At 44.5% G+C, this 26,402-nt stretch overlaps 2 protein-coding genes, 4 non-coding genes and 2 pseudogenes across 6 annotated transcripts in view; 7 read left to right on the forward strand and 1 right to left on the reverse strand.

The window, feature by feature from the left end:
- LOC123992841 (pannexin-1-like) overlaps positions 1 to 5,115 on the forward strand; it is an 11,755-nt gene extending 6,640 nt beyond the window's left edge. Inside the window, exons 7-8 of the mRNA XM_046294407.1 lie at positions 1,362 to 1,739; positions 4,269 to 5,115. Of these exons, the coding sequence (XP_046150363.1) occupies positions 1,362 to 1,736 (375 nt within the window). The 3' untranslated portion in view covers positions 1,737 to 1,739; positions 4,269 to 5,115. The remainder of the gene's footprint in view (positions 1 to 1,361; positions 1,740 to 4,268) is intronic.
- A 4,541-nt stretch (positions 5,116 to 9,656) lies between these two features.
- Positions 9,657 to 10,265, forward strand: LOC123992844 (annotated as a pseudogene).
- A 2,215-nt stretch (positions 10,266 to 12,480) lies between these two features.
- On the reverse strand, positions 12,481 to 17,793 carry LOC123992291 (annotated as a pseudogene).
- A 1,307-nt stretch (positions 17,794 to 19,100) lies between these two features.
- On the forward strand, positions 19,101 to 26,012 carry LOC123992843 (40S ribosomal protein S3-like). Its single transcript, XM_046294408.1, has 7 exons — positions 19,101 to 19,234; positions 19,705 to 19,835; positions 22,752 to 22,845; positions 23,593 to 23,687; positions 24,292 to 24,479; positions 24,932 to 25,135; positions 25,940 to 26,012. The coding sequence occupies exons 1-6, from the start codon at positions 19,205 to 19,207 to the stop codon at positions 25,129 to 25,131; spliced, it is 738 nt and encodes a 245-aa protein (XP_046150364.1). The 5' UTR covers positions 19,101 to 19,204; the 3' UTR covers positions 25,132 to 25,135; positions 25,940 to 26,012.
- LOC123994272 lies at positions 23,158 to 23,305 on the forward strand. Its single transcript, XR_006831618.1, has one exon. It is a non-coding gene; the product is annotated as a small nucleolar RNA SNORD15 (small nucleolar RNA).
- Positions 23,963 to 24,109, forward strand: LOC123994273. The gene has a single exon (XR_006831619.1). It is a non-coding gene; the product is annotated as a small nucleolar RNA SNORD15 (small nucleolar RNA).
- LOC123994276 lies at positions 24,627 to 24,774 on the forward strand. Its single transcript, XR_006831620.1, has one exon. It is a non-coding gene; the product is annotated as a small nucleolar RNA SNORD15 (small nucleolar RNA).
- Positions 25,497 to 25,643, forward strand: LOC123994271. The gene has a single exon (XR_006831617.1). It is a non-coding gene; the product is annotated as a small nucleolar RNA SNORD15 (small nucleolar RNA).
- Positions 26,013 to 26,402: the final 390 nt, after the last annotated feature.

Raw genomic sequence — 26,402 nt, forward strand, 5'->3', positions numbered from 1 at the left:
GAGGATAAGTTCATTAGAGTTAACTGCAGCCCAGATAAATGATTCAGAGTTCAAGTAACAGACACATTTCAACGTCAACTGTTCAGAGGAGACTGCGTGAATGGGACCTTCGTGGTTGAATTGCTGCAAAGAACCCACTACTAAAGGACACCATAAGAAGGAAGTGACTTGCTTGGGCCAAGAAACACGAGCAATGGACATTAGACTGGTGGAATTCTGTCCTTTGGTCTTATGAATCCAAATTTGAGGATTTTGGTTCTAACCACTGTCTTTGTGAGACGCAGAGTAGGTGAACGGATGATCCCTGCATGTGTGGTTCCCACTGTGAAGCATGGAGGAAGAGGTGTGTTGGTGCTTTGCTGGTGACACTGTCAGTGATTTATTTAGAATTCAAGGCACACTTAACCAGCATGGCTACCACATCATTCTGCAGCAATACGCCATACCATCTGGTTTGCGCTTAGTAGGACTATAATTTGTTTTTCAACAGGACAATGACCAAACACACCTCCAGGCTGTGTAAGGGCTATTTGACCAAGAATGAGAGTGATGGAGTGCTGCATCAGATGACCTGGCCTCCACAATCATCTAACCTCAACCCAATTGAGATGGTTTGAGATGAGTTGGACCACAGAGTGAAGGAAAAGCAGCCAACAAGTGGAACTCCTTCAAGACTGGAAAAGTATTCCAGGTGAAGCTGGTTGAGAGAATGCCAAGAGTATGCAAAGCTGTCAAGGCAAAGAATCTAAAATATGAAGTATATTTTGATTTGTTTAACACTTTCTTTTGGTTACTACATGATTATTTCATAGTTTTGACATCTTCACTATTATTCTAGAAAATAGTAAAAATAAAGACCCTTGAATGGGTAGGTGTACAAACTGTTGACAGGTATTGCACATGTTAAACAGTGTAGCAGCAGTGCATATGATTGTATGTGTGTGCCTGTGTGTAGAGTCCATATGAATGTGTGTGCGGGCAAATTAAGTCTGAGTGTGTAGTGTGCAAAAATTGCCTGGGTATGGAAGATGTTCAGGAGCCTGTTGATGTCAGACTTTTTGCTCCGGTACCAGTTGCTGTGTGGAAGCAGAAAGAACAGTCTATGGCTTGGGTGGCTGGAGTCAAACATTTTCCGGGCCTTCCTTTCACACCGCCTGATAGAGAGGTCCTGGATGGCAGGGAGCTTGGCCCCAGTGCAGTTGCCATACTAAGCAGTGATGCAGCCAGTCAAGATGCTCCCAATGGTGCAGCTGTGTTAACATTTTGAGGATTTGAGGGCCCTGCCAAATCTTTTCAACCTCCTGAAGGGATGACATTTGGATGTGTGTGTGTTTATATAACTGTATAGCTCTGTGTTGTAGGTGTTGGAGTTGCTAAGAAGGAGGGGGGTGTGTGAGGGCGAGGACTTTGATGCCATGGGACTGCTTCAGATGCTGTGTCTGGTGAAGACTGATGTCACAGATGGAAAGAGGAGCAACACAGCTACCTCCAATGCTAGTGACAATCCCTCCAATGTTAATGCTGGCCTTAATGCTAAAGCTAATGACAACCCTATTGCTAAAGCTAGCCATATTGCTAATGCTAACCCTGCCGCTGGGGAGGCCAGCAGCAAGGCCCAAGTCCCCAGTCCAGCAGCAAGGCCCAAGGCCCAAGTCCCCAGTCCAGCAGCAAGGCCAAAGTCCCCAGTCCAGCTTCTCCAGACCCAGGCTGATGCCAGACCAGTGCCACTGAGATGACAGGTGAGTCTGAATCAAATTAAATTTTAATGGTCACATACACATGGTTAGCAGATGTTAAGTGTAGCAGAGTGTAGCAAAATGCTTGTGCTTCTAGTTCCGACTGTGCAGTAAAATCTAACAAGTAATCTAACAATTTCACAACAACTACCTTATACACAAGTGTAAATATATGGATGAGTGATGGCCGAACAGCATAGGTAAGAGGCAGTAGATGGTGTAGAGTATATACATATGAGATGAGTAATGTAGGGTATGTAAACATTATATAAAGTGCCATTGTTTAAGTGACTGGTGATACATTTGTTACATCCAATTATTAAAGTGGTTAGAGATTGAGTCAGTATGTTGGCAGCAGCCATTCAATGTTCGTGATGGCTGTTTAACAGTCTGATGGCCTTGAGATAGAAGCTGTTTTTCAGTCTCTCGGTCCCAGCTTTGATGCACCTGTACTTACCTCGCCTTCTGGATGATAGCGGGGTGAACAGGCAGTGTCTTGGATGGTTGTTGCTGATCTTTTTGGCCTTCCTGTGACATCGGGTGGTGTAGGTGTCCTGGAGGGCAGGTACTTTGCCCCCCTGTGATGCGTCGTGCAGACTTCACTACCCTCTGGAGAGCCTTACGGTAGTGGGCGGAGCAGCTGCCAGGCGGTGATACAGCCCGACAGGATGCTCTCGATTGTGCATCTGTAAAAGTTTGTCAGTGTTTTAGGTGACAAGCCACATTTCTTCAGCCTCCTGAGGTTGCTGCGCCTTCTTCACCATGCTGTCTGTGTGGGTGGACCATTTCAGTTTGTCCGTGATGTGTACGCCGAGGAACTTAACTTTCCATCTTCTCCACTGCTGTCCCGTCGATGTGGATAGGGGGGTGTTCCCTATGCTGTTTCCTGAAGTCCACGATCATCTCCTTTGTTTTGTTGACGTTGATTGTGAGGTTATTTTCCTGACACCACACTCCGAGGGCCCTCACCTCCTCCCTGTAGGCCGTCTCGTCAAGCCTACCACTGTAGTGTCGTCTGCAAACTTGATGATCAAGTTGGAGGCGTGCATGGCCACGCAGTCATAGGTGAACAGGGAGTACAGGCGAGGGCTGAGAACGCACCCTTGTGGGGCCGCAGTGTTGAGGATCAGCGGGATGTTGGTTCCTACCCTCACCACCTGGGGGCGGCCCGTCAAAGTCCAGGACCCAGTTGCAGAGGGCGGTGTCAAGACCCAGGGTCTCGAGCTTAATGACGAGATTGGAGGGTACTATGGTGATAAATGCTGAGCTGTAATCGATGAACAGCATTTTTACATGGGTATTTCTCTTGTCCAGATGGGTTAGGGCAGTGTGATTGCGATTGTGTCGTCTGTGGACCTATTGGGGCGGTAAGCAAATTGGAGTGGGTCTAGGGTGTCAGGTAGGGTGGAGGTGATATGATCTTTGACTAGTCTCAAAGCACTTCATGATGATGGAAGTGAGTGCTACAGGCCGGTAGTCGTTTCGCTCAGTTACCTTAGCTTTCTTGGGAACAGGATCAATGGTGGCTCTCTTGAAGCATGTGGGAACAGCAGAATGTGATAAGGAGTGATTGAATATGTCCGTAAACACACCAGCCAGCTGGTCTGCGCATGCTCTTAGGACACTGCTAGGGATTGTAAATCCGTGATTGACTGTAGACCCTGTCACATACTTCTCGTGTCTGAGCCGTTGAATTGCGACTCTACTTTGTCTCTATACTGACGCTTAGCTTGTTTGATTGTCTTGTGAAGGGAATAGCTACACTGTTTGTATTCAGTCATGTTTTCAGTCACCTTGCCATGATTAAAAGCAGTGGTCAAATGCTGCCATCAATCCACGGTTTCTGGTCGGAAGGTTTTATTAGTTCCCGTGGGTACAACATCACCGATGCACTTGTTAATAAACTCACTCACCGAATCAGAGTATACATCAATGTTGTTGTCTGAGGCTATCCGGAACACATCCCAGTCCGTGTGATCAGATTGGTCGGACCACTGTTGAACAGACCTGAGCACGGGCGTTTCCTGTTTTAGTTTCTGTCTATAGGCTAGGAGAAACACAATGGAGTCATGGTCAGATTTGCCAAAGGATGGCGAAGGAGGGCTTTGTGTGCATGGTGGAAATTAGAGTAGCAATGATCCAGAATTTTGCCAGCCCGGGTCGCGAATTCAATATGCTGATAAAATTTAGGGAGTCTTGTTTTCAGATTAGCATTGTTAAAATCCCCAGCTACAATAAATACAGCCTCAGGGTATGTGGTTTACAGAGTCCAAAGAAGTTATTTCAGGGCCGTCGATGTGTCTGATTGGGGCGGGATATACATGGCTGTGATTATAATCGAAGAGAATTTTCTTGGTAGATAATGCGGTCCGCATTTGATTGTAAGGAATTATAGGTCAGGGAAAGAAAGGACAGGGAGGAGAGGAAGCTAATTGGAATTGTAATGAAAACTATTCTACAAATAAAACAAATATCGGATTTGAAATTTGTAATGTTTTATTTGACCCCCAGAATTTTCTGCTCTCTTGCCAGGCAACAGTGGAATGGAAGGCGGAGTGACGAGGGGGCGGTCCGACAGCGAATGAGCTGATCGTTGCCATGAAGGAACAGCCCCAGTGGGTTGAGGGACACTAGGAACCAGAGCGGTTCTAAGACCCAGACACTCAACAAGCCATTATCTAAACAACTCAGACTAAGATATTAGAAGAGATGTCTTGATGTCAATGGGACACTTAACTAATGCCAGTGGTACTAGCCAACAATGCCATGAAGTCTCTTTGATGTGATCGGGGATTTGAATTGGACACGTAGTTTCTGGGTATTTTCCTATATGTAAAGCCATACTGCCCAAGGTGTATTTGTGTGTGGTGGTGGCAGCATACTGTATGCAGAAGGGTATAACTATGGTACCACTGAGCATTTCCTACACAGGACAACTTGATACAGCTGTTGATAACAAAAAAAAGCCAGAATATTATCAATGTATTATGTAATTCCATGAAGATATAAGGAGAGATCGTAGCTATATTCAATACAATTCACAAGTTGATATAAAACATACAGTTGAAGTCAAAGTTTACATACACTTAGGTTGGAATCGTTTTCAACTTTAAATGATTCTGATTCTGATTTGACATCATTTGAATCAATTGGAGGTGAACCTGTGGATGTATTTCATGGCCCACCTTCAAACGCAGTGCCTCTTTGCTTGACATCATGGTATATCAAAAGATATCAACCAAAACATTGTAGTCCTCCACAAGTTTGGTTCATGCTTGGGAGCAATTTACAAACACCTGAAGGTACCACGTTAATCTGTACAAACAATAGCACGAAAGTAAACACCATGGGACCACACGGCTGTCATACCGCTCAGGAAGGAGACGTGTTCTGTCTCCTAGAGATGAACGTACTTTGGTGAGAAAGGTGCAAATCAATCCCAGAACAACTGCAAAGGACCGTGTGAAGATGCTGGAGGAAATGGGTACAAAAGTATTGATATCCACAGTAAAACGAGTCCTGTATCGACATAACCTGAAAGGCCACTCATGAAGGAAAAAGCCACTGCTCCAAAACCGCCATAAAAAAGCCAGACTACGGTTTGAACTGCACATGGGGACAAAGATTGTACTTTTTTGGAGAAATGTCCTCTGGTCTGATGAAACAAAAATAGAACTGTTTGGCCTTAATGTCCATCATTATGTTTGGAGGAAAAAGGGGGAGGCTTGCAAGCCAAAGAACACCATCCCAACCATGAAGCACGGGGGTGGAAGCATCATGTTGTGGGGGTGCTTTTCTGCAGGAGGGACTAGTACACTTCACAAAATAGATAGCATCATAAGGACAATTATGTAGATATATTGAAGTAACATCTCAAGACATCAGTCAGGAAGTTGAAGCTTGGTTGCAAATGGACAATGACCCCAAACATACTTCCAAAGTTGTGGCAAAATGGCTTAAGGACAATAATGTCAAGGTATTGGAGTGGCCATCACAAAGCCCTGACCTCAATCCTATAGAAAATGTGTGGGCAAAACTGAAAAAGCATGTGCGAGCAAAGGAGGCCTACAAACCTGAGTTACACCAGCTCTATCAGGAGGAATGAGCCAAAATTCACCCAACCTATTGTGGGAAGCTTGTGGAAGGCAACCCGACACGTTTGACCCAAGTTAAACAATTTAAAGGCAATGCTACCAAATACTAATTGAGTGAATGTAAACTTCTGACACACTGGGAATGTGATGAAAGAAGTGAAAGCTGAAATTAATCATTCTCTCTATTATTCTGACATTTCACATTCTTAAAATAAAGTGGGGATCCTAACTGACCTAAAACGGGGACTTTTTACTAGGATTAAATGTCAGGAATTGTGAAAAACTGAGTTTAAATGTATTTGGCTAAGGTGTATGTAAACTTCCAACTTCAACTGTCTGTTTAACCCTTTATCATGGTTGGTGTCTTGAGGATTTGTCCAAAATCATGCAACATAAAATATAACTTTTTTATCCTTGCAATTTTGGCAGTGTAAATTGTCTTTGTGATATATTGGCATTAATCTGTTAAATTAGACATTGAATCTTGTAGGAATCCTGGATCTAACCATTTGACCATTTTTTTCTTTTCTATAGAGATCTCAGAAATGCACCTGAGACACAACACATGCCCTATTATAACTTGTAACATTGTATGTGGATCTCGTTATGTTATGGGGTGAAAACGGTTTATGGGCACCCAAATCCAAAATTATGTATGTAATTGCAAGATCGGGTGCTTCTAACCGAAAGTCACCTTGCCTTTTATATTTAAAATGTACATTGATACTGTCATTAATGTGGTTCTTCAATAATTATGCATAATATTTGTTGGATGTGCATTTGGTGTCCAGCTGATCAGTTATGCCGTGATATTGTCAAGAATGTCAAGAATGCATTTAGAACGTTATTTACTCTGATGATATCCCTAGCGAGTTGATGTTGATCATCTGTTGTCTGTCAAAACCCATTGCTATTCCTATTCATTCTGGATATAATGACAAATGACAACCTAGTGGCAGTGTAATATGATCTGGTAATGAAATGACAAATACATTGTTTTCCGTATTACACCTGCAATTTTAAACAATACAAGGGGCTTGAAATAGTCTACATTCTCATTATAAAAACAGATGGTGAGATTAATGCTACCCCTATTTTGTGATTTATTATGTGTCCCTGCATCAGGCTACAGCCTACAGAAAAATCACCATGCATGCATCCAATTTATTTAGTCATGCAATGTCTACATTATCAATTTAGTTTATGTAATAATATTTAGAATATTAATGCATTGGCAAGGCCTAAAAAAATGCATTATTCTCAGTGGCAATGGCCTACTTTTTGCATTTTGGTGGGAGGGGTTCTACAATGAACATAAATATGAACGCAACATGAGAAGTGTTGGTCCCATGTTCCATGAGCTGATATAAAAGATCCCAGAAATGTTTCATATGCACAAAAAGCTTATTTCTCACAAATTTGTTTACCTCCCTTTTAGTGAGCATTTCTCCTTCGCCAAGATAATCCATCGACCTGACGGGTGTGGCAAAAGCAGAAGCTGATTAAAAGGCATGATCATTACACAGGTGCACCTTGTGCTGGGGACAAAAGGCTACTATGAAATGTGAAGTTTTGTCACACAACACAATGCCACAGATGTTTTGAGAGAGTGTGCAATTGGCACGCTGACTGCAAGAATGTCCAGCAGAGCTGTTGCCAGGGAATGTAATTTCTCTCCCATAAGCCACCTCCAACATTGTTTTAGAGAATTTGGCAGTACGTTTAACCGGCCTCACAACCGCAGACCACGTGTAACCATGCCAGCCCAAGACCTCCACATCCGGCTTCTTCAGAGGAGTTTTCCTGTCTAATAAAGCCCTTTTGTGGGGAAAAAACTCTGATTGGCTGGGCCTGACCCATGGCTGCACCCCAGCCCAGTCATGTGAAGTCCATAGATTAGTGCCTAATCAATTTCAATTGACTAATTTCCTTAGAACTGTAACACAGTAAAATCTTTGAAATTGTGGTGTTTATATATATATATATTTTACATTTTAAGTCCTATATGTACAATTAGAGGTCCTTGAAAATTACAATTAATCGCTTGAAAAAGTCCCTGAAAGTCCTTGAATTTGACGTGACAATGTCTTTTTAAAGGATTATAGTCCAATGTTGTTGTATAGGTGGAGTTATGGGTCAATTTGCATATATTCACTTTTATTACTCTAAATACACATGGAACTGCTTGAAAATAATTTTTATTTTAGTTTCAAACCATTTTGATATCTTGATCCAAATGTCACACATTGGCCCCATTATTTATATAAAGACCCAGAACTGTTATTTTTATATGTGGCGTATGCGGTGTGAAGAAGTCCTTTTTAGTCTAGAAATAGGCATTCTGGGCCCAGAAGCCAGATTGTGATGCATATGTTAATGTGGATAAACAAAATTAAATATTTGTTCTTATCAAATGCATTTGCAGCATCATTATTCCCCTTTGGACAGGTTACAGTGACAACAGGAGGAATGGGAACCTAAAGGCAGTATAATAGGCTTTTAGAAAATGGGAGGGACTCACACAACATAAAAGTCCATGTAGAAAAAAAGTGTATAAAATAAATGGTTATTGGATGAACTCGGTGGGACAAACAGCTCGCTTCAAACGTTGAGTTAATACATTTATCCATTAGCCAGTCCACATTTTATCATGGCCACTTTCAGCAGGAGACAACGTTGGCCAACGTTCAGATAGATATCTATGATATAGAACATATATACTTCTCTGGTATATGTAATAAGCGATCACATCAGCTCGAGTCATGACATTTCTGTCTGCAAAGTTCCACAACGCTGCAGCATCAGCAACTTGACAACGATTCGGAACACACCCACCCCTTCACGGAAGTAGCAGTCAGGCCACAACAATGAGGCAGATATTTCACTGGATGGTTAAATGTGAAGCATCCGCTTGGTGATTCCACGCACTACCAAATATGGTAGCGAGAGGAAGCCCAATGCCGGGGAGTGGGAGAAGATGGATTTTGGCCGAAATTCTGCAAATGTTCTCATTGATGAAACATTTGATCTCAATACGGTTTTGAACAGAGTGGACTACGGTTTGTAAACTTTACCCTTTGCAAAAAAAAAAAAAATCGTGTTGTTTAGAAGGACTGCAAATGCGAAATTAGTTATCGCACACGCGCACTTCACAGAGTGGGTGTTCCCTAACGGAAATATGCAGATGATGCTAGAAAGCGCCAATAGGATCTCGCAAGCTCATGCTTGGCTCTGCCCACTATGGCTCATGTGTTCCCATTGGAAACGACATGCTTTGGTTAAGGTATAAAACTCTTTAGTCAGGTTGGGAGGGAACGAACTAGTAAGGAAAAGTAGCAATCACGACTGACGGACATAGAATTCATACCAACAGAAATCTGTAGTAAATGATAAAGTGACATTTGAGCGTATCGTTCGTCTATTTGTTAGGGTTTTTAAACTTGTTTGCGTGCTCTTGCTACAGTTCACCAGTTTGTTTACATGGTCACGTGAACAGATACGATCTAATAGTTCATAGGGATTCAACTTTCGAAATGTTTCTCACTACATATGCTTATGTTTTTATTAGAATACCTTATATATCCATATTTCTTGCAGCATTGCTCTCAAGTTGACAACCCCTCTGAAAGACACACCAACACAGAGATTGGAGAGGTTTGAGCAGGGCGGCCCCTGTGAGCCATGGATAGTACCCTCCGGTTCCTGTCTTATTTCCCAGCAGGATTCACAACCGGCAAACCCCCTGTTGCTAGGCCACCTTTTAGATTAAAAATGCTGCATTTGTTTCCAAATGTGCCTGCAGCACCTGAGACACAACACATGCCCTATGTCGTCACCAGAGATTGCTTCCCTTTCCTGGAGACACATGAAGGTGAAGGGCTGCTCCTCTTCCTATAAGGTGTGGCCCGGGGGAAGCCGCACCTGGGACTGGAGAGACTGAGACGGACGTAAGTTCGGATGATAATAGGACGGACAGCACATAGAGATGGACATGGGCAGCACCTTATTTGATGAGAATGTCACTACACACGTTGTGTGTAGTGTCACCCTGGAGTGCAGCCTGCAGATCTGGAGGAGGTACTTCAGAAGGGGGTGGAGACGCTGGTCATCGGGCAGGGCATGAGTGAGGCACATTTAACCCAAAAATGTTTATTATATTGACAAGATATTAGAATGACCAATCTAACAATGGAAATAAATGTCCTCAAAGATGGAAGGTAGGTGGGAGGTGAGATCAGGTGGGACTATTCTAACCAATGAGAGCACAGATACCTGTGAACAATAGCCAAAGAGATATATAGAGGACTCATCTATGTATCTGTGCCATTATAGCATCTGACAGCAATAGACATAGCCTCAATGGCAATCTCCTTTATAAAGTAGTACAATATGTTTCTTCATTGACTGATTTTTTCCCCAACTCATAGGAATCCCCACCCAGTTGACTACTTTAACATGTTGGAAGTCTTCAAATGGCAATGTCCATGCTAAAATGGATTACATCCATGATGAGTCCTCTATATATCTCTATGACAACAGGGGCAACTACAATATAGTAGTTTTTGGGTAAGTTGCTGATATCCCACAGGCGTCCACTTATCACTGCATTCATAACAACCTAAACATTACAAAAATTACTTACAATCAAATAAGCCTAACGTAGCAAATTAGCAATTGCATTTTTTGTTGACCAACTTCAAAACTCATTGACCTCCATACAAAAATTCCTCACTTCTTGGGCGTATTTGGACGACTGTACGTACATACCCCAACCAGAAGCCATGGATTACAGGCAACATTTGCACTGAGCTAAAGGCTAGAGCTGCCGCTTTCAAGGAGCGGAACTCTAATCCGGAAGCTTATAAGAAATCCCGCTATGCCCTCCGACGGACCATCAAACAGGCAAAGCATCTCAATACAAGACTAAGATCGAAACGTACTACACCGGCTCCGACGCCAGTCGGATGTGGTAGGGCTTGCAAACTAATACAGACTACAAAAGGGAAGCACAGCTGAGAGTTGCCCATTGACACGAGCCTACCAGACGAGCTAAATAACTTCTAGGCAAGTAACACTGAAACATGCTAGAGAGCACCAGCTGTTCCTGACGACTGTGTGATCATGCTCTCTGCAGCCGATGTGAGTAAGTCCTTTAAACAGGTCAGGGGTGTGTCTATATGGTCAACATTCACAAGGCCGCAGGGCCAGATGGATTACCAGGACGTGTACTCTGAGCATGCACTGACCAACTGGCAAGTGTCTTCACTGACATTTTCAACCTCTCCCTGTCTGTAATACCAACATGTTTCAAGCAGACCACCATAGTCCCTGTGCCCAAGAACACTAAAGTATCCTACCTAAATGACTACTGACCCGTAGCACTCACGTTTGTAGCCATGAAATGCTTTGAAAAGGCTGGTCATGGCTCACATCACCACCATTATCCCAGAAACCCTAGAACCCTCTCCAATTTGCATATCGCACCAACAGATCCACAGATGATGCCATCTCTATTACACTCCACACTGCTCTTTCACACCTGGACAAAAGGAACACCTATGTGAGAATGCTATTCATTGACTACAGCTCAGAGTTCAACACCATAGTGCCCTCAAAGCTCATCACTAAGCTAAGGACCCTGGGACTAAATACCTCTCTCTGCAACTGGATCCTGATCGCACGGCCAGGCACGACTCCAACACCATCATTAAGTTTGCCAATGACACAACAGTGGTAGGCCTGATCACCAACAATGATGAGACAGCCTATAGGGAGGAGGTCAGAGACCTGACCTTGTGGTGCAAGGACAACAACCTCTCCCTCAACGTGATCAAGACAAAGGAGATGATTGTGGACTACAGGAAAAGGAGGACTGAGCACCCCCATTCTTATCGACGGGGCTGTAGTGGAGCAGGTGGAGAGCTTCAAGTTCCTTGGTGTCCACATCACCAGCAAACTAACATGGTCCAAGCACCCCAAGACAGTCGTGAACAGGGCACAACAAAACCTATTCCCCCTCAAGAGACTGAAAAGATTTTGCATGGGTCCTCAGATCCTCAAAAGGTTTTACAGCTGCACCATCGAGAGCATCCTGACGGGTTGCATCACTGCCTGGTATGGCAACTGCTCGGCCTCCGGCTGCGGTACATCACCGGGGTCAAGCTTCCTGCCACCCAGGACCTCTATACCAGGCGGTGTCAGAGGAAGGCCCTAACAATTGTCAGACTCCAGCCACCCTAGTCATAGACTGTTCTCTCTGCTACCGCACGGCAAGCGGTACCGGAGTGCCAAGTCAAGGTCCAAGAGGCTTCTAAATAGCTTCTACCTCCAAGCCATAAGACTCCTGAACAGCTAGTCAAATGTCAACCCAGACTATTTGCATTGCCCTTCCCCCCACCCTCTTCTACGCTGCTGCTACTCTCTGTTAGTATCTATGCAGTCACTTTAATAACTCTACCTACATGTGCATATTACCTCAATTACCTCGACACCAGTGCCCCCGCACATTGACTCTGTACCTGTACCTCCTGTATAAAGCCCCGCTATTGTTATTTGCTGCTGCTCTTTAATTATTTGTTATTCTCATCTCTTACTCTTTCTTTGGGGGGGGGGGGGGGGGGGATTTTCTTAAAACTGCATTGTTGGTTAAGGGCTTGTAAGCATTTCACTGTAAGGTGTAACCTGTTGTATTCGGCGCATGTGACAATTGTTTTTATTTGATTTAACTTTCAAAATACAGAAATCATCCCCGCAGCAAAATATGATACAAATTGCATCATAAGGGAATGATTTATGTATTTGGAAATGTTACGTATCTTGAAAACATGTTTCGCTTGTCAGCATTCAAGTTGAGACTATGTCAACAATGGATTAATGAAACAAAAACAAAATGATAGTTTTTGGGTGGAATTTGTCTTTTAAAGTCAGCTGCAATGTTGAACACGCTCTCTTTAAAAAGGTCCCTTCCTCAACTGTGGACTTTGTGTGACAGAGAGGAGTGGAACTGAGGGTGCTGCAGACCGTAAGGCCATCACAGAATACAACAACCTGGTTGGCCAGGGAGCCAGGGTGGGTGGCGTCTTCCACTCTACCTGCCGATGAAATCATACCACATACCATCTGGTTTCATTTATTGCCATTCAAAAAAAGTTTGTCCTTAACTATAGCAACTAGGAATAGCAACACATAGATCAGACAGGTGACCTCAGTGATACTCTGGCTTAGTCTCGTGCGGAATTCCAAATGGCACCCTATTCCCTTTACAGTAGCCAAAAGTAGTGCACTATATATGGAATAGGGACCTATTTGGGACGCATTCTCATTCTAGTTGAGAATAAAAGCCAGTCAGTTAGTCAGCCAGCCACTAACAAATATATTGTTTTGCAAAATGAACACAGTAAGGAAGCACCGGCTTTGAGGTCTGCACCAATGGCTGAGGAGAAGCAGGTCAGGGGTGGGAGAGGTAGAAGACAACAGACAAGATAGAAAAGACTAGAGGAAGAGGATAGGGAAAGGGAGATGGATGTTTAAAGAGGTGTGTTTGGTGTCAGCGGCGGGCAGGTTTGGGCTTGGTGAAGACCTTGACAGGTTTGCTGAAGGGAATGGTTCCTCCAGTGGCACCCTCTGCTGGCTGGAGGCCTTCAATGCTGCTGTCGCTCTACGCTGTCTTAGAGACAAGATGAGCTGTAGGCCAGCAGCCTCACTTTGATCTGATACGCCTTTGAGAGAAAGACAGAGAGAATGGGGCCGGGGTAAATTTGTGTCCTTACCGGTCCATGCGGAGTGAGACAGGTAAAATGCGTGTGGGTGTGCCCCCCACTAGTCCATGTGCTGTGAGACAGTGTGTGTCCTCACCAGTCCATGAGACAAGTAGACCTGTGTGATGAGGCAGTGGCGGTGTGATCCAGGACTCCTGAAGTCTCCAGGTTAAGGCTGAATCACATGAGACTGGCCGTCTGGCTACAGTGTGTGTGTGTGTAAAAGACAAAGCAAATTATTACAACTGGGACAAACACTTCATCCATGAGCAGGAGGGAGGAGATGGCACAGGTTATATACAGCTAGGGTCCTGAACAAAGGCTCCATTCGGATTCTCTACCCTTCACCCAGAAATGTGCATGTACATTGGATTGGTGCAAGCATGGCTGGAGGGAGTTAACACCATATTCCAGTTAATTCCTTTTAAATCCATGAGGGTGAGTGTATGAGTGCACATTTTAGGAGAAGTTTGGAGAATCGGAACGCAGCCAAGGGTTGTGTACCAGAGCCCTTATATAACAGGTTGTGTACCTGTACTTTGTGTTGTGGGGGTCTTGTACGTGCTCCAGCGTAGCGTCGATGTCTAGCGCCACCACCAGGCCAGAGGTGAAACGCAGCGGGTTGTCAGACTCTCCTGTCGGCTCAATGATGGTCGCTGATGCACGCTGGACCTGCCAACCAATACAAACCACACCTGGGTGAAATACCTGTGTGTGTATGTATGTGTTCTGTGTACCTGTTTAGGAAATTGAAGGTTTAAGAAGCCACTCTGTCTCAGTGTGGTCTGAAGAATCTTGACCAGTTCTCCAGGCTTGCAGGCCGACAGCCTGGGACTCACACCCAACAGCTTCCCCACAAAACTTTCCTGGAGGTGGGGCAGCTCCACCACAAACAGCCTGGAGGCATAGAGGTTAGATTCATCAGAATACCAAAAGAAAAGGGTGTGCTTTCTGCAAGGCCAATGTTGCCACCATGTGGCGATAAATTAAAACAACAATTCAGTTGCCCAATTAATTACAAATGCATCAGTTTTTGCTTCTTTTCTTTTATAGGACAAATATTCTGTCTTTTTTGTTTTCAACGATATCAAACGTTTATGAAATAAAATAGATGAAATGATTGGTAGATTAAATTATGATTAAAAAAAATAGATAATATACCTCTGAAAGGATTCCAACTCCTGAAGTAACTTTTCACAGACACTGATGAGAGGTTCAACTCTGCAGAGAGATGAGAGGGGTTAAGCTGCTTGACAGTTAAAGACATGGACGGTGGGGGTGTTTGTGTGTGTACTAACCCTCGCCTAGTACGGGCAGTCAGAACTCGCTGTAAGGCCTTAGCCTGTAGTCTGACATGGTGTATGGTGGCCACCTGTCTGTTCTCCAGATCATTATTTACATTTAAGTCATTTAGAAGACGCTCTTATCCAGAGCGACTTACAAATTGGTGCATTCACCTTATGACATCCAAGGAGGAACACCAGTTTATACGTCTCCTCCAGCATCGACACACACACACACACACACACACACACACACACACACACACACACACACACACACACACACACACACACACACACACACACACACACACACACACACACACACACACACACACACACACACACACACACACACACACATGACATTATATACACAAAGCTCTGCATATCACATTACTGTCTAGGGTTAACGCCACCGGCTGAAGACACATACACACTGAGTGTACAAAACACTTGCTCTTTCCTTGACAGACTGACCAGGTGACCCTTGTTGATGTCACTTGTTAAATCCACTTCAAACAGTGCAGATGAAGGGGAGGAGACAGGTTAAAGAAGGATTGTTAAGCCTTGAGACAATTGAGATATGGGTTGTGTATGTGTGCCTTTCAGAGGGTGAATGGGGAAGACAAAAGATGTGTCTTTAAACGGGATATGGTAGTAAGTGCCAGGTTCACCGGTTTGTGTGTGTCAAGAACGGCATTGCTGCTGGGTTTTTCACACTCAACAGTTTCCCGTGTGTATCTATGATGGTTCACCACCCAAAGGACATCCAGCCAACTTGACAACTGTGGGATGCATTGGAGTCAACATGGGCCAACATCCCTGTGGAACACATTTGACACCTTGTAGAGCCCATGGCCAATGAATTGAGGCTGTTCTGAGGGCAAAAGGGGGTGCAACTCAATATTAGGAAGGTGTTCCTAATGCTTTGTACACTCAGTGTATGTGCTCCTCTTCCCACTGGAGACCGGGGTTCAATCCCCCTTCAACCCATATCGCCTAACTGCCTGTATCCCTTCCATTTCAAATCTGTCTATCCAGAGAGACACCTTGGTGAGCAGTAGTTGGCAGCGGAGGTAGGTGGCAAAAAAGTCAGCAGCCCCTGCCAGCTCTGTCTGTAGCTCCCCCAGTCTCTGTAGATTTCTGAGACACACACACACAAAATAGTCACTTCAAAATGTGTTTTTAATGTTTTGATAGTATGTGTGTGTGTGATAGTAAAGTTTAGCAGGTCCTGAGCCCCGGGGTCCTGTAGGTTTTGTATGGTGCTAACTCTGCTCAGACTCAGTTGGAGGACCAGCTGAGCAGACTCCACACTCCTGGAACCTTCTATACCACTCCCACCTGGGGCCTGCTTCCTCCCTGGTAACTACACACACACACATACATTACAACACAGTGGGTCTCAGCATGGGTCTACTGTCTGAAAGGGGTGTGTGTGTCTTACCCTGAGAGGAGGTACTAGGTGAGAGAGGCTGTCCCGTAGGTGTGGTCTGAGAACAGAGCTGTCATGGTGGGACAAGACTGAGCTGTGTTGAACACCAACACCAACACCAACACTGCAATATCTGTTACGCTAGGTCAGGACCACACAATAGGTATAGGTGTGTGTGTGTGTGTGTGTGTGTGTGTGTGTGTGTGTGTGTGTGTGTGTGTGTGTGTGTGTGTGTGTGTGTGTGTGTGTGTGTGTGTGTGTGTGTGTGTGTGTGTGTGTGTGTGTGTGTGTGTGTGTGTGTGTGTGTGTGTAGGATACAGGCAGGGCCGTCCATGTCTGGTTCAGGGGTGTGGAAGTAAGGGTGAGTAATGAGCAGCTCTGGAACCAGCAGTAATACCAGGGTAGGATGACGACAACCTAGAAACTTTAGACACCTAGAGAGATTGAGAGGGGGAGAGATGAAGAGAAAGAGACAGAAAGAGAGAGTGTTGACTTGTAAAAAGCTTTTTATTGAATCACTTGCAAATTGACACACACACACACACACACACACACACACACACACACACACACACACACACACACACACACACACACACACACACACACACACACACACACACACACACACACACACACACAGGCTTACTTCCAGACAGAGTTTCGGTCAGTGGGGTACTTGGTGAGATTTTTCAGCAGCTCCAGCAGAGCCAGTTGGATACACTCTTTAGTCGACACATTCGTGAAACACAGGAACTCATGTAGCGCCTCACTGATGTCACGAGACGAGTCCTACACAGGTTACACATTTCAGTTGTTTATTATTATCCATAAAAGTATATATATTTTGTCATTTAGAAATGTTCTTCTTTCACCTTGTAAGTGTGAAAAGTGTATGTGTGCGCATGCGTGTGTGTGTTGGTGCGTGCATGTGAGAATCTGCATGTGTGTGTGTATGTCTCCATATCTGTGTTGGTGTGTGTATTACCTCTAGTACAGCCAGTACAGTATCCAGCTGGTCTTCTCTCAGGGTGTTAGTAGAGATCTGTCTGAGGACGTGGATGGACTGCAGCCTGACCGCCTCAATCTCATCGTTAAACATCTCATCGTCCAGGCACATGTCAGCAAAGCTGGCAGATGATTGGGCGAGAGCAGAGAAGGCATCCACAGCAGCAATACGCACCTCTACAGATAGAAAACACACAGGCACATTATCATTTACACACACACAACACTCTCTCCCTCTCACAGCCTTTACACGGGAGAAAATTAAATAAACATCACACACACACAGAGGCATCCCCCAAACACAAACACTGACACACCCTTGACGATACACACGCACTTACCGTACAAAGGCTCCGCAGGCCCCAGAGGCGATCAGGTTGACAGCGGAGGTGTCCACCTTCTCCTTGGGAGCATCATCAGCCCATTTCCTCCCCGAGGAGAACTCACCAGACGCATAGAGCTACTTGGCCCGCACATGAGCAGTACGTTTCCTCTGAAATATAGATAACACACACGTACATATATATTATAAACGCAGCAAAAAAAGACACGTCCTCTCACTGTCAACTGCATTTATTTTCAGAAAACATATTTTATGAACATAACGAGATTCAACAACTGTGACATAAACTGAACAAGTTCCACAGACATGTGACTAACAGAAATGTAATGATGTGTCCCTGAACGCGGCACCTGCAAGTTCACGGACATTTCTGGGGTGGAATGGCCCTAGCCCTCACCGATCCAACAGGTCCCAGACGTGCTCAATGGGATTGAGAACCAGGCTCTTCGCTGGGCATGGCAGAATACTGACATTCCTGTCTTGCAGGTAATCACTCACAGAACGAGCAGCATGGCTGGTGGCATTGTCGTGCTGGAGGGTCATGTCAGGATGAGCCTGCAGGAAGGGCACCACATGAGGGAGGATGTCTTCCCTCTAATGCACAGTGTTGAGATTGCCTGCAATGACAACAAGCTCAGTCCGATGATGCTGTGACACACCGCCCCAGACACTCCACCTTCAAATTGATCCCGCTCCAGAGTACAGGCCTCAGTGTAACTCTCATTCTTTCGACGACAAACGCGAATCCGACCATCACCCCCGGTGAGATAAAACCGTGACTCATCAGTGAAGAGCACTTTTTGCCAGTCCTGTCTGGTCCAGCGACAGTGGGTTTGTGCCCATTGTTGCCGGTGATGTCTGGTTAGGACCTGCCTTACAACAGGCCTACAAGCCCTCAGTCCAGCCTCTCTCGAGCCTACTGTGGACAGTCTGAGCACTGATGGAGGGATTGTGCGTTCCTGGTCTAACTCGGGCAGTTGTTGTTGCCATCCTGTACCTGTCATACAGGTGTGATGTTCGGATGTACCGATCCTGTGCAGGTGTTGTTACACATGGTCTGTCACTGCGAGGACAATCAGCTGTCTGTATGGTCTCCCTGTAGTGCTGTCTTGGGATTCTCACAGTATGGACATTGCAATGTATTGCCCTGGCCACATCTGCAGTCCTCATGCCTCCTTGCAGCATGCCTGAGGCACGTTCACACAGATGAGCAGGGACCCTGGGCATCTTTCTAGAAAGGCCTCTTTAGTGTCCTACATTTTCATAACTGTGACCTTAATTGCCTACCGTCTGTAAGATGTTAGTGTCTTAACAACCGTTCCATAGGTTGATAGATAATTGTTCGTAAACTCGCTTTTTGAGATGTGCTGCCATTTCCAACGAAGTTAACGTTCGTTGTTTAGCTAACGGTAGCTACTAGTATTTTTTTTGTTGTTGAAAGCTCCCAACATATCGTCATCAAGTGTCGACGGAATACGCAATTCTTGGTATAAATATACTTCCGGTTCCTTAACAAATTCTTTCCTGTCAGCGGCCTCCAGTAAGATGGCTGTGCAAATCTCAAAGAAGAGGAAGGTCAGTTCACATTTCGTCTCAAAATGCTCTTTATAGCGGATGCATTTGTAACAAATTCGGATGCCATGTGTTAGCAGTATGAATATGGAGTTGGTTGTAGTATTGCTCGGCGTCCTCGTCCCCTAGACCAAAGAGGATTACCACAGATGCTATAGCTACGGGTACAGGAATTCTCACTCCGCTTGTGAACGTGTCACGGGTTGCCTTTTATACCGTGCTAGCGAGTAAGCTTAAAATAATTTAGTTGCAACTCTGATTGTTGAAGTGATGTCTAGATTAGTGGTCAGTGTCTAGTTAGCTAATGTTAAAGTCACACAGGTGGCAGGATACTTTATTTTTTAACTTTGGCGCTAACGTTACAATTCACCAGCTCTGTAACTTGTTGGCCAATGATACTACCTGATGCACGTTCACTAGTGGCTATGGGACTACAAGCATGTTCCCTACAACCTTATGTTATCCTTCGTTAGTTTGTCGCGGACGGAATCTTCAAAGCCGAGCTGAACGAGTTCCTGACGCGCGAACTTGCGGAGGATGGGTATTCCGGCGTGGAGGTGCGTGTGACCCCGACCAGGACCGAGATCATAATCCTGGCCACAAGGTAACGTTACTGGTATGTTGGTAGCGAGTGGTGTTATTCAGGCTTTAAAAGTTTTATTGTTGGTAGTAGAATTAAGTTGTGTAAGGGTTGGGATTGGGCGGTATCCAGATTACTATACCGTGCCATGCCGAGATATACTGTATTACGGGTAGCGCACACAAGGGGGCAATTTTTTCCCAAATGCAAGCCGAAAGTATGTCCTATAATGATTACAAAATGCGAACAAGGACTAAGGAATGCAGGTGCTGAAATAGAATACAACAACCATACAGTGAAATGCTTACATATGAGCCAACAATGCAGTAATACAAAATATGGATAAGAAATAAAAGTAAGCAGTAATTAAAGAGCACCAGTAAAATAACAGTAGCAGCGGTGTGGGGGGCAATGCAAATAGTATGGGTAGCCATTTGATTAGGTGTTCAGGGGTCTTATGGATTGGAGATGGAAGCTCTGACACACTGGTATAGAGGTCCTGGATGGCAGGAAGCTTGGTCCCAGTGATGTACTGGGCTGTTCACACTTCCCTCTGTAGTGCCCTGCGGACGGTTGAGATCTGGAGACTGGCTAGGTCACTCCAGGACCTTGAAATACTTCTTACGAAGCCACTCCTTTGTTGCCCGGGCGGTGTGTTTGGGGTAATTGTCACGCTGAAAGACCCAGCCACGTTTCATCTTCAATGCCCTTGCTGATGGTAGGCTTGGCTACTTTGGTCCCAGCTCTCTGCAGGTCATTCACTAGGTCCCCCCCTCACCGTGTGGTTCTGGGATTTTTGCTCACCGTTCTTGTGATCGTTTTGACCCCACGGGGTGAGAACTTGTGTGGAGCCCCAGATCAAGGGAGATTATCAGTGGTCTTGTATGTCTTCCATTTCCTAATAATTTCTCCCACAGTAGATTTTTTCAAACCAAGCTGCTTACCTATTGCAGATTCAGTCTTCCCAGCCTGGTACAGGTCTACAATTTTGTTTCTGGTGTCCTTTGACAGCTCTTTGGTCTTGGCCATAGTGGAGTTTGGAGTGTGACTGTTTGAGGTTGTGGACAGGTGTCTTATACTGATAACAAGTTCAAACAATGCGATTTTCTGGATTTTTTTCCCCTCATTTTGTCTGTCAGAGTTGAAGTGTACCTATGATAAATTACAGGCCTAGTCTTTTTAAGTGGGAGAACTTGCACAATTGGTGGCTGACTGACTAAATACTTTTTTGCCCCACTGTATATAGCATCTGTGGATCTGTTGGGGTGGTATGCAAATTGGAGTAGGTCTAGGGTTTCTGGGATAATGGTGTTAATGTGAGCCATGACCTGCCTTTCAAAGCACTTCATGGTTACAGACGTGAGTGCTACGGGTCGGTAGTCATTTAGGCAGGTTACCTCAGTGTTCTTGGGCACATGCACTATGGTGGTTTGCTTAAAACATGGTGGTATTAGACTCGGACAGGGAGAGGTTGAAAGTGTCAGTGAAGACACTTGCTAGTTGGTCAGCGCATGCTCGTAGTACACGTCCTGGTAATCTGTCTGGCCCTGCGGCCTTGTGAATGTTGACCATATAGACACACCCCATGTCTTTTAATAAAATCAACTATCTACTGAGCTTGTCTGATACTTTAAGTATGCTGTTTGATTAAATAATTAAGAACCCTGTTCCCGACCATCCTTCTGCAGCCAGCCCCACAGATTCTGCCATTATGCTCCTGAAGTTGACGGTAATAGGTCGGCAACCATTTCCATTTTGAATAAGAGTTGTGATTTTCGCGGAACAGTTTCATTTATTTTCTTATGGTCTTTCTCTCAAAATCATTATCATTTGGTTAATCAAAGTTCTATCTAATTGAAATCTAAAATTTAACTTATATCACCAACTATGTTAAAAAGTAGCCTACATAAAGCAAATTTTAAAAAACATTACAGAATGCTGGCAGAAAATACCCTATCAATCACATTCATGGCATTTCTGAAAGAACTTGAAACATTGTATCTACTGTGTTCACCAGAAGGTGCTAGTGGACAGACACCGCTGTAGGCTATTTATTTGTGAAAGGAATAAGAAGTAATCCAGTCGAAACGTCATTAAAATACCAGACCAGAGCTTTACATTTTCCCTTTCATGACGAGTGGTTATCAAAAGGGCGAGGCCTGTAAATATTTTTCTAATGCTTTGAGAATGACTATAGTTCCTCGATGGATTCGAAAACAGATTTAGTTTTGAGGTGAAGAACATTACTTTGAGAACCTCATTAGTGGTGGTGAGTATTTCAGATTGTCTTAACTATCAGACATTTGCAGATGGCCACATTTGTGGCCTACATTTAGGCACAGGTCAGGTAGCCTGGGCCTACTTCTATGTGTAATCATGTGCGCGTCCTTACTCTACATTGGCAGTAGCGCTTCAAACAAAATACAAAAAATTGACAACTTGTGAATGGAATGAAATAAATCATGTTTCTCACAAGTGTAGCATGTTTTGTGAGCTCTGCAAACAACGTGTCAACTCCCATAATGAGAACCATAAACGACTAATAATAATTGAAAGTATTAACTTAAATCACCAAAACCAAACATTCTGGAGTGAGATGTTTCTTATGCATCTTAGCCACACTCCCCTTGGACAGTGGTATTTTAGTCCACAGAGACAGGTGCAAATTAGACTGTCTTGTGTGCAACTGCTCAACACAAAAAAATCTTGTTTAGGTGGCAAGTTAGAGATATGGTGGGTTAGGGTTTGGCCATTTTGCCAAAGTGTTATCATAATGAGAACACTGGTGCCTTCCAGCTACTGTCCTGCACCATTCAAACTAATCTGCGTTTACTAACTCAAACATTTTTAAATATTAACCTGTTAAATACGAGCTTTCAGAAAGACCAAATACACTGATTGCATACAAAGCACTTTTAGAATGGATTATTGTTGTTTCAGGACCCAGAATGTTCTGGGAGAGAAGGGCCGTCGCATCCGGGAGCTGACCGCTGTTGTTCAGAAGAGGTTTGGCTTCCCCGAGGGCAACGTGGAGGTAATCGCACACTACTGACATGCATCCACCGGACACACTACAGCTGCTTATGTGTAAACATTAGACATACTCCCTAACCCCAACATCAAGGAACTGACAACTGTGGTTCAGAAGAGGTTTGGCTTCTGGAGGACAGAGGAATATGATTGTGAAGTTTAAATTTAAACAAGTGTGAATTCTACATTGGGGATGATTTTAAATGTGTTAATCAACTTACAACAACCAACCTCAAGTGTGTGTCTGGAGGTAGTCTATGACTGGAGAAGCTCTAACTTTGCCTTTGCACCAGACTGTTAACCAGGAAACACTTTCCTTCAGTGATGATACGATGACGAGTCGGAATGGACACGGTTTGTCTCTGCGGTCACTGGGTCAGGGACACGTTCTGTGTCTCTGGGTTCAGTTCCCCAGAGCAGCGTGTCTCTTCAGTTGAAGACATCGAGGCATTTGTCTGAGAAGGACTCAATCCAGTATAGGAAATGTGTGGATTCAGATGTTTTCTTGTTAGGTAGTCAGGTGGCTAGTTGGGTAAGAAGGTAGTCAGTGATGTGTGAAGTAGTCGGCGTTCTAGATACTATTTCCACAACAATTTTACGAACGTGAATCGTGAGGCTACACTTCTCTGCTGTGGTGGTCCCGCGGCTATCACACTGCAGCAGCCACACCAAGCTCTCAAGCATTAGGCTGTGTAGCCTCTCCCGCTCTCTGTATGTGTAGAAGGTTAACTTCCCCACTCTCTCCCTCTAGCTGTATGCTGAGAAAGTTGCAACACGAGGTCTGTGTGCCATTGCTCAGGCTGAGTCCCTGCGCTACAAATTGCTGGGAGGACTGGCTGTACGTAGGTAAGACAAACCCTGGCCTGTGAGCTCTAACATGTTGCACTTAGACACTGCTTCATGGTCAGTTATGCATTAACCTGTAATGGAGCAGGTTTCACTCTGTAATGGTACAGGTTAGGATTTGGGAAGGTAAGCAGGTTCTATATCTATCTTAGGCAGCCCCTGGTTAGCTTAGCATGCTAACATGAGTGTCTCTAGGAATCCATTGAGCAGAACATACCCTTGCTGTTACAGTCCACTTTCTTGAACTTTCTCATGATATGAAGTAGAATGTCTCCCTTCGGTGATGATACGATGACGAGTCGGAATGGGACAGTCAGTCTCTGCGGTCACTAGGTCAGGGACACGTTCTGTGTCTCTGGGTTCAGTTCCCCAGAGCAGCGTGTCTCTTCAGTTGAAGACATCGAGGCATTTGTCTGAGAAGGGCCAGCAAAATTGCTCATAATGTTAGATGTGATCTCATAGTTGCCATGAGTATTAAAACTATTTTATTTTTCACTTACACCCGCCTCTCCTTCATCCTCTCTCGCCCTCCCCCACCCGCTGCCTTTTCTCCACCTTCACCATCCCTCTTTCCATTCCTTTCCTCCTTCTATCCCTCTTCCAGGGCTTGCTATGGTGTGCTGAGGTTCATCATGGAGAGTGGCTCTAAGGGTTGTGAAGTGGTAGTTTCTGGGAAGCTGAGGGGTCAGAGGGCCAAGTCAATGAAATTTGTTGATGGCCTGATGATCCACAGTGGAGACCCAGTCAACTACTATGTAGACACTGCTGTACGCCACGTCCTGCTCCGACAGGGTGAGTACCAAATCAACCCCTAAATCACTACTACCCTACCCCTATACCCTACCCCTAGATTATTCTGCTCTGATTATTCTGCTCTGTCAAGGTGAGTCATCAACAGTATAATATTTGGCCTGTTGCTTATGAAGATGAAATATTTTCCTTCGGTGATGATACGATGACGAGTCGGAATAGACACGGTTTGTCTCTGCAGTCACTGGGTCAGGGACACGTTCTGTTTCTCTGGGTTCAGTTCCCCAGAGCAGCGTGTCTTTTCAATTGAAGACATCGAGGCATTTGTCTGAGAAGGGCCAGGAATTACTTAAGTCTAGTTATATTATGATCAACCTCTTTCTTGCTACTCTACACAGGCTAACCCTCATACTCTATTCTACATGCTTCATGGTTCTGCGTAACTGTTGGGTAGAGGGCACTGATGTGTTCATGTATGTGTTTTTGTCTGTCAGGTGTGCTGGGCATCAAGGTGAAAATCATGTTACCATGGGACCCCAGTGGTAAGATCGGCCCCAAGAAGCCTCTGCCAGACCATGTGAGCATTGTGGAGCCCAAAGACGAGACTATCCCCTCCACCCCTGTGTCTGAGCAGAAGGGGGCCAAGCCAGAAGCCCCAGCAGCCATGCCACCGACTCCTGTACCCACAGCATAGACAGGTACTATACCCTAACACTAACCCAGCCACCGTATACATTTACATTTAAGTCATTTAGCAGACGCTCTTATCCAGAGCGACTTACAAATTATAGTAGAAGTGTACTGTAAATCAGTCTCAACTGGTTTTGCCTCAGGACCCAAATTTAACCAGTGACTCAAAATTTGCATAGTTGGGGAACACCACAAATGAAATCTGGGAGATAATTTTTAAATCTAGATTGATGAAGTATTAATTGTGGAGAATGCTTGTGGTAGTGAAATGACTCTCCATTATTGTCTCGTTTTAAAATGCTCCCTCAAAGCGTCTATCTCAGGGTGTGGGATACACAGTTTGTTTACTTTAGTTTAGTTTACGCTTCCCTTCTGTGATGATACGATGACGAGTCTGAATGGGACAACGCCTGTCTGGGGTCACTGGGTCAGGGTCACGTTCTGTGTCTCTGGGTTCAGTTCCCCAGAACAGCGTGTCTCTTCAGTTGAAGACATCGAGGCATTTGTCTGAGAAGGGCTTCCTGAATCTGAATTTATCAAATATGTGCGTCTCAAATGGCACCACATTCCCTTAATTTTGCACTACTTTTGACCAGGACCCATAGGGCTCCATTCAAAAGCAGTAAAGTGTATTTGGAATGGGGTGCCATTTGAGTCAGACAATATACTGGTGGCGGAATTGGCGCTGAGGATGTTTCTAGACTGTTGCGCATTCAGCTAAGCTACTGTATGTTGTGTATAATTCACAAACTGATTCTGGTAGGGTTAGGGATGGTGTCCTAATGTCGGATATTCTGTATTTTCTTCTCCAGGTGTCAACCATTTGTTCAGATGAAAGCAGGACCCTGCATTTTCTTTCTGTACAAAAATAAAACCTGGAAAATACACCTTGTCTGTCAACTTTCTGTTCCATATAGAAGAAAAAGAAACGCACACCTATTAAGATGAGGTGCTGGCTAACGGAGTAGAACACTTGAAAATAAAAGTGAGCCGCACACTCTAGGAGCTCAGATGCCAAGCTGTCTTCATCAGGGTATAATCACAAACACTGCGGGATGACTGGTATAGTGTCAAAAGGCACAGGTGTCTGTAATCATGGCCAAGAGTGGCCTAATATTGGTTAATAATCAAGTATTAAAATGTCATACAAAGAACCGCATACAAACAACAAATGGATAGCATACGATCATAGATTACGTTGACTACATAAGCTTACAAACAATTACAATGGCAAAGTCACGAGAATGGCTTCAGATCAAAGTCTACGTTGAGACC

Source organism: Oncorhynchus gorbuscha, linkage group LG13 (genome assembly GCF_021184085.1).
Source record: "Oncorhynchus gorbuscha isolate QuinsamMale2020 ecotype Even-year linkage group LG13, OgorEven_v1.0, whole genome shotgun sequence".
Lineage (NCBI taxonomy): Eukaryota > Metazoa > Chordata > Actinopteri > Salmoniformes > Salmonidae > Oncorhynchus > Oncorhynchus gorbuscha.